The sequence below is a fragment of the Tenrec ecaudatus genome, chromosome 1 (assembly GCF_050624435.1).
Source record: "Tenrec ecaudatus isolate mTenEca1 chromosome 1, mTenEca1.hap1, whole genome shotgun sequence".
NCBI classification, from domain to species: Eukaryota; Metazoa; Chordata; class Mammalia; order Afrosoricida; family Tenrecidae; genus Tenrec; species Tenrec ecaudatus.
Window position 1 is genome coordinate 99,682,421 of NC_134530.1, and position 8,633 is coordinate 99,691,053.

The 8,633-nt window shown below is 41.0% G+C and overlaps 1 protein-coding gene across 1 annotated transcript; it reads left to right on the forward strand.

The window, feature by feature from the left end:
* Positions 1-7,267: 7,267 nt before the first annotated feature.
* On the forward strand, positions 7,268-7,779 carry LOC142431727 (TSC22 domain family protein 1-like). The gene has a single exon (XM_075536726.1). It carries the CDS (start codon positions 7,381-7,383, stop codon positions 7,777-7,779), a length of 399 nt encoding a protein of 132 aa, XP_075392841.1. The 5' UTR covers positions 7,268-7,380.
* Positions 7,780-8,633: the final 854 nt, after the last annotated feature.

The following is an 8,633-nucleotide window of genomic DNA, read 5'->3' on the forward strand; positions in this document are numbered from 1 at the left end:
AACGTCTATCTTAGGTGCAACTATTGGTCTCTCCCAGTCCAAGGGACACAAAATGATGAAAACCAAATGACATGGAAATACTAAAACCCAGTGTCCACAAGGACCATGCGAATCCGTCTCCAAAGTTGAGACTTGAAGAGCCAGTTCATGATTGGTTTCCACAACCAACTGCTTGGAAAAAGATTTCATTAGCATATCCTTGATGGTAGGACATGTTGGACAAAATTCAAAATCATAAGAGTGATCAGGCTTACTGGTTTGAGAAAGAATGGCAAGATTACCCCAACGATGGTTCTTAGATCTTACTCTTAAGGTCTGAAACTGAACACCCCCCACACACACACACACACCACAGTCTCTTAAAATGAAAAGATCAGCATGTATCCAAGGATAATCTTGAAGTATTAGGAAAGGAGAAATAGGACCAGGAAGCACAGGGAGAAAGTGGATAAGTGATGATGCATTGAAGGGGTAGTAATAATGAATTGAAATAAAATCTGTAAGATTTATTGAAGTTAAACTATGATCAATGTTGCTAACCTTCACTTAATTGATCATAAAAAAGTCTTTGAAGAGGAAGCAAATACCAAGGTATAGGCCAGGTGCATCTTAATCCTCAGTGACAGCTTCACTTATTAACACTTCAATGAGATCTTTTGTAGCAATATAATATATTCAGGTGCAATACAAATTTCTTGCTGGGCTACTGTTCCCATGAGAGTTGACTGTGGATACAAATACAATTAAATACTTGACAAGTTCAGTCTTTTCTCCATTTACCACGATGTTATCTATGGGTCCTGCTGTGGGATTCTTTTTCTTATAATCCATATTGAAGACCATAATCTTTGATATTATCTGTGAGGGTTTCAAATCCTCTTAGTTGGCAGTAAGATCTGTCACCTGATAACTGCAGGTTGAAAATGACCTCTCCTCCAACCTTGATGCCACATTCTTTTCTTGACATTGTCCCACCAGAGATTCGTTGCTCAGCATACAGCTTGAATCAGTCTGGCGAAAGAATACAACCCTGGCTACGGCTTTCCCGATTGTAACCCTCGCAGTATTTCCTGCTTATGTTCCAACGAGTGTCTCTAGGTCTGTGTACAAGTCCTGCACAAGCACAGTACTGTCCTGAAGTTCCCATCCTTGGAAATGTCCATAGTTTGTTATTATCCATAGAAATGAGTGCCTTTCCACATTTCTGATATTTTTAGCTTTCAGCCAAGGCCCCCGGATATGAGCAATGATACAGTTTATGCTGTGTCTGTCCTCTTTTGGCTCCAGTTTGGATTTCTGGTGAACTCCCTGTTGATGTATTGCTGCAACTGTTGTCAAACTGCCTTCAGTAAAATCTACCTGCGTGGAAATTAGCCACACTAGTCATAGGATACCTGCATGGAAATTAGCGACACTAGTCATAGGATACCTGCATGGGAAATTAGCAACACTAGTCAATGGATACCTGCATGGGAAATTAGCGACACTAGTCAATGGATACCTGCACGGGAAATTAGCGACACTAGTCAATGGATACCTGCATGGGAAATTAGCGATACTAGTCAATGGATACCTGCATGGGAAATTAGCGATACTAGTCAATGGATACCTGCATGGGAAATTAGCGATACTAGTCAATGGATACCTGCACGGGAAATTAGCGACACTAGTCAATGGATACCTGCACGGGAAATTAGCGACACTAGTCAATGGATACCTGCATGGGAAATTAGCGATACTAGTCAATGGATGCTTACAAGCTCCACCAAGGACAAGTGTAGAACATTGCCTTTATAGACATGTTATACCAATTGCCCCGACTGTCCCCATGCCTTAGTATTTCCAATCACCTCATATGTATGTGAAGTATGGGTAATGAATAAGAAAGGTCATAGAAGAACGAATGCATTTGAATTAAGGTGTTGCGGAAGAATTTTTAAAGTAACATAGACTGCCAGGAGAATAAATAAAACCATACTATCTTGGAAGAAATACGGCTACAATGCACTTCAGAAGTGAGGATGGTGAGACTTTGTGTCATAGACTTTGGACATGTTATCACAAAAGTCCAATCCCTGGAGAAAGACATCATACATCGTAAAGCAGAGGGTGAGCGAAAAGAGGAAGACTCTTAAGGAGATGGGTCGCCACCATGTCTACCACAGTAGGCTGAAGCAGAACAATTGTGAGGGTGCTGCAGGACTGGCCAGTGATTTGTTCGTGAGTCCGCAGGCTCTCTGAGTAGCCCACTGGACAAGTACCTAACACTAACATCTATATTTCATCAATTTATCTCACCAAGTAGAAACTTTACTCTGCCCAAAGAAAAAGGTTAGAATTGGTATCAACTCTGCTGTATTTTTGCCCTGACTACATCAAATGAATTACCACATTCCAATATAAATTGTTCAACATATTCATTTTAATAAGCAAAGGGTTTTGATGTAAGATTTACTAAATATGCTGTTGTATTAAAATTTCTTTTCATATTCGTTAAAATAGAAAATACCTACTAAATTAGCTTCACATCAAACATATAATGACTGCATGAACAATGTACTGTATTGACTTGTCTGCGAGTATGTGTATTAAACCAATGTCAAATAAGTCTTCCTGGTGGATCTTCGTGAAATAACATCAGGTGGGATAGATATTTCCCGCACTTAGCAGCAAGGGTTGGGTGTAGAAACCTAAGTTTGACCGACTTCGCAGGCTTTTATATATCTTGGAGGTGCAATTTATGTGGGGACAATTAGTTCCTCAGGGTAACAGTAACAGAGATGAAACTTTAACGGGCTTTCATGTACCCCTGAAGGACAGTCCTTACCTGCTTCTGTGGCGTGACCTCAGTGGGGTGTTGAGTCTTGGTGCTATGATGAATTTCATCATTTCAATAGCATCAATATTCTTCAAGTGCTCAAATTAGCCAGTCCGTTTCTATTGTTTGTCTCTATGACTGATAGAATATGAACCATGAATATACAGATTTCACAGATTTATGAAGCACTGACATCCTTTCAACAAAGTTTTATTTTCTTTGAAAACCATTCTCCCCTGTTACGCCCACAAGTCAGAGGTTGGAAGTGAAGGAAAGATGCCCAAGGCTTTTTTTTTCTGTCTTTTTATTTTCATTATTATTTTTTTCTTTAAAATAAAAGTATACACATGGTGATTGAAGTTCTGAAGTTTTGTTATACTGTGCATGTTTGTAATTGTCAACCTATTTAAGCTCAAGCATTGCCTAGAAGAATTTTTTTAAGACTTTTCCTTTCAATTTTAAATTTCTTCTGCCAACATTTTTATTGGCACCTAATTCATACATCATACAATTCTCAGTAGTTCTTTACATCAAGAAGGCTTGTACAACCACGACCACATCAGTTTTAGAACATTTTCTTCAATCTTGTAATAGCCTCTCTTGGGAGAGCATTGGTTGTCATTGGAGGGATAGTATGAGCCTTCCAGAACTTAAAAATGGTTGGTCCTAGTTTATCCAAGCTTGACAAAGTGCAACGGAACAGCCCTGGGTTTGTAAAATGTGTGTGTGCTGCATAGCAGCTGAATCTCTTGACCAACACTGTCGGGAACCATTGTGCCCTGCTCCAAAATGGCAGTCAGCTGAGCGACTTTGAATATGTGTCACTCTCCTCAGTCCTGGCTATAACCCAGTCTCCCACTCCAGGGCTCACAATTCCTCTTTGGGGTGTTCCATTACAGAGCTTCAACCGTAATGTTTTCTATTCCTGTTATGATTGCAGTGTGCCTAGAAGAATTAATTAACTCTCACAGTCACAGAAAAATGGAAACGTTTCTCTTTCATTATGTAGTGTGATAAATAGAATGTGCTAAGAGTTATTTGAGAACACCATATGAAACATTATTGTTAAAAATCTGATTTTAGATGAACAAGAAGAAAACGAATAACTTAGAAAATGTTAACTTTTACTCATATCACTGATTTACTAATTGTAAAATTAATTGTTCATGTGGCAACTGAGGTCATGTTGCAAAGAACAGGCATCTTTATACACACACACACACACACGCATAAGAAGAGAATCTTTCTCCATCAACATTTTCCTAATTATTTTCTAGAAAAAGATATACATTGGTGATCATTTTCACTTAATATCACAGATTATTTATTAATATATTTGGAAATAATGAATTATGAGTGAATATGCATTTCTGAATACAAACTGGATATTCAGATTTACAGGAGAAAAATATTAATCCAAAATTTTTGAAAAATATTTCTCTTTGTCACAATTTGAAGTTATTAGAGAGAATGGCATTCCAAAGCACAAATTTTTTGTCTATCAACAGGAAAGATATAGTTCCAGAAGTAAATTTTATTCCAAAACATTGTTAAAAATCTGTTTTTCTCCATGTCCACATTTGGAGCAGGTGTCGGATTCTGATTAATTAATTCACAAGATGTTACTTATGCTAAAATCTTAGCAAACAAACTTAAACAGAATCTGTTGGCTGCACTGTTGTCATTTCTCCTTGTATTGGAAGAATCCAGAATACCACACGGTCAGCTTGCAAGCTTATTTTCCAGATCAGTGATAGCAATGTGATTTTCTGTCTGTATGGGTGTGTTTGTGCATTTTATTTTGAAGGACATCATCTTGAAGCAATTTCAAATCTGCAGCAACAATTTCTTAAGCGGTGTAGAAAAATGAGCTATTAACCACACTTTTTCCAAGTTAATTTTTAAAATGTGTCTTAGGGAGGTGTCAAATTTTCTGGAGATCACAGTCGCTATTTGTGAAACCACTTAGAAAGAGTTCTGGGGACACTCTTAGAGGCTTTAGACTTAAGAAACCTTTGTTCTTTATTTTAGCATGTTATAATCTCCAAAGAATATATTTTAAATGTCCGTTTCTAAAATGTGCTCCCTGCCTTCCACCCTCTCCCCCCAAATATAGTACATATTTGGAGTACTTGTTTAAGCACAATTTTGAACTGTAGGAGGTAGAAGTCTGCTGTGGATTAGTGAAAAGTTAACTTTCTAATGTAAAAAGGTCAAAATTAATGCAGAAACGAGCAAATTCAAAGTTCCACCGAGGAACATCCCAATGCTTTTAGCAATTCACTTAAATGTTGAGGAAAACCACCCCTTTCACGTTTTTAAGGCTTTGAAAGCCTAATGAACCCTGCAGCCTCCTGTAGTTCCTCCCAAACCAACATTTCTGCCAGGACGAGGCTCATTAGCATTAAGAGGAAGCAGGCCATTCAGCTCTAGCTACAGCTTCGTGGCCTGCTTCCAGGACTGGTGCTGTGCTTGGTGATGTACTACTGCTATCTCAACTGTTCCTGGAGTTCTCGTATTGTGGTTCGGCTACAATTCCCACTGCAGCAGCAGCAGTCAAATGTAAAGACACGCCGCACGGCAAAAACATTTTAGTTATTAATTCTTCGAACAAAGTTTCCAAAATGTATTACTTTTTCACATCATAGGCTCTTGGGGGCAAGGTGGTTCTTATTATGTTTAATTAGTTAATTATCTTTAAATATGTCCCAAGCTACTGGGTAATTGTGTGTGAAATAAGAAAATGAGTATGTAGAAAAATATAGAATATTTGAGATATAAGTAAAATATTAGCTTGGAGTCATTAAAATGTTTTGTTGGACTTCAATATTGGCGATTTACTTACTTCATCCACGTTAAAAATGTTCATGTCCTTCAGGTTAGGCAGACATTTGTGCTGCAAGGAGCCATTATGAATTTGGGAGAATTCAACTGCCTGGCTTTTCTGATTCTGGTGCTACGGAGTGCCGTCCTTTCATTGCCTTTACTATTTTACAGTATTAATTGACATGAGGCAAGAACATCTGTTTATAGACATGTGAATATATATTGTTAATTGCAGTCCTCTAATTCTCTTCTTCACTGTGGAAGAAGTGAAGTTTGCCTTTATTAGCAGACAATCAAGTACTTGTATTCTTGTGTGCCCTTTTTGCTTGTCCTTCTATCTGAATTTAACACCTTACTAGCTCCTCGTTCTCTAATAAGTTAGCGTGTTTCTTTTATGTATGAGGGATAATTATCTTCCATTCTTTCCTCCTAAAGAGCAGAGTCCACAAATTAACATAAAAGTAGAGCAAGTCAAAAAATCTTGCTACTTGAATTCCAGTACATGCACGCCTCGGTTTGATCCCAAATCAAACGCACTGCCATTGAGTATACCTGTTTTCTGCTTTGCGACGCTGAATGAATCCACACAGCAGAAGCACTTTTGTAATCCAAGTGAGTTTTTATGGAGGAAAGGGCAGTTTCAGGTTTTACAGTTTCAAAAAGCTACATGCTATTTCTGGAAAGCTTGCCAGGCCCATGGAAACTGCACGCGCTACTGTGTGGAAAACAAACCATGTGGAAAGAATACAGGGATGGGGAGTGTGAAACCCCCCCCGGGAGGAACGGGGAGGGGCACGCAGGTGCATGTGCACCCTGCATGCACGGGAGACCCTCCTCTTACAGCGTGCACCTGAGCAAGAGCAAAGAGGGGCTGGCAGTGGCCAAGAGGGCTTGCTGGGCTGGGTGCCTGGCTGGTATTCTCTCCCACCCTGCTGGCGCTGGGAGGCGTCGTTGAGGGCAATGGCCAAACTAACTGGCCCAGTCTCAGTCCACCTGTGTGATGTCATGAGGCTGGGCCTAGTCTATATGCCCAGGTGGATCATTTCAAAGCAAGTAAGTTCAGAGTTAAATTATATAACTTAAATAAGAAACACAATATTAAAACCGTCTTTAACAACTACAGTAGGGCCCATCCCTTGAGACGGATGAGGATCTGGATCTGTGGACACGGATGTGGAGAGGAGGGATGGAGAGAGGGTCATTGTTTGGAAGGGGGATCCCCTTCCATCAAATCAGCTGATAGCTGTTTTCAGGAGGTTTTTTCTCCTTCTTTACCTTTTGTTCTTTTCACTAGGACCTGGCTGGCTTTCTCTAAAGCAACAACAACAAAATCTGCCTAATATGGTCTGCTGTTGGCGTGTCCTTAGCTGTTTTCTAAAAGGGTTTACTAAAGTATCATCAACAGTATCGATACACAGTTAACCAGTTCCTTACCATGATGGTTCCTTTCAGAACCCATGTTTTTTTAATCCAAAAATAGTACGAAAAGCCATGAAAACTAAGAAAATGATAGCAAAACGCTTGGAAAACCGCCACAAGAGGTTTAAACAGCACATAGGACCAGTGCCAAGTAACACCGGCAAGCTACTTTTTTTGGTTTACAAAAATCACGTGTGGAGGAAGCTCTCGCCGTTCGGCAGCCGCGGAGAGGAGCAGCTCCAGAGAAGCGGGTCTCACTCCCGTAAACCTCCTCTGGTGCGAGTGTGGTAGCTATTGACAACAAAATCGAGCAAGCAATGGATCTGGTAAAAAGCCATTTGATGTATGCGGTTAGAGAGGAAGTGGAGGTAATCAAGGAGCAAATCAAGGAACTCATAGAGAAATATTCCCAGTTGGAGCAGGAAAATAATCTGCTGAAGACGCTAGCCAGTCCCGAGCTAGCCAGTCCGAGCCAGTCCCAGTTTCAGGCCCAGCTGCAGACTGGCTCGCCCCCTGCCACCTCGCAGCCACAGGGGAGCACGCAGCGCCCTGCCCAGCCCGCGTCCCAGGGCTCCGGCCCCGCCGCGGAGCCGTGTGCCCTCGCAGAACTGGCCTGTGCGCCATCTGAACCGACCGGACCTGACGGGAGAAGATGCCCTAGCGGGAATCCGCCTCCACAGGCACCCATTTCATCGCCCGCTGCAAAAGAGACGTGAGACGAACAGGTTTTATACTCTTTTTTTTTTCTGACTCACCCCCACCCCCGGGATTAAACGCTCATATACTATGGTTTGAAGCAAGTTCTTAGTTGAGTGACTTAAAGGTTCCTAAGAGAATTCATTCGCACGGATATACCGGGACCTTGTGCAACTTGGCAAATACCCGTGAAATGGTTGGATTCATGCTGAGGAGCTGTGTGCCTTTCCATCCCTGCCCCCGCTCCCACCCTGACTTCAAGAGTTTGATCCTGCTTGCAAGTAGTTTGATTCACGGTGGTGTTATGAAGCAGGGGCGTCCTTTGGTGGACTGCCCTCCCGGCGAAGCCCACTATGAGGACCTGGAAAGGGAGGGCTAGCGACTGCACAAGTCTCACCTCTGCTGAGAGTAAACATAGTTCATGTCTAAACTGACACGCGGTCATCAAAATCCACCACCAAGTCTCGTGCTGTGCCTCTTTCTGAAACAGTGAACAACACAAAACTGTTAAGAGTGCCGAAACGGTGACAGGTAGCTGGGACAGAGGCTATCTTTATTTACCACGAAGGTTGTGTTGCTTATTGTATATTTGTGTATGTAGTATAACTTTTGTACAATAGAGGACTGTAACTACTATTTAGACTGTACAGATTGAAATGCCATTGTTTCATTGGCTGTCTGAGGAGGTGTGGGTGTCTTTTCTATCTAGATCTACATATAAATACTCCATGGAGGAAAAACACACCTAGAAAAACGGAAAGACTTGGCACAGTGAGTCTCTTCGTGTAACCTGGAATCTAGCTGTTGAAGTAAATCCCTGCTCACTGAAGTCTTTTGATTGAGCTGGTTGAATACTTTTAAAAACTGATCTGTT

Excerpts from the sequence above, each read along its gene's own strand:
- LOC142431727 (XM_075536726.1), top strand. The coding sequence starts at position 7,381 with ATGGATCTGGTAAAAAGCCATTTGATGTATGCGGTTAGAGAGGAAGTG.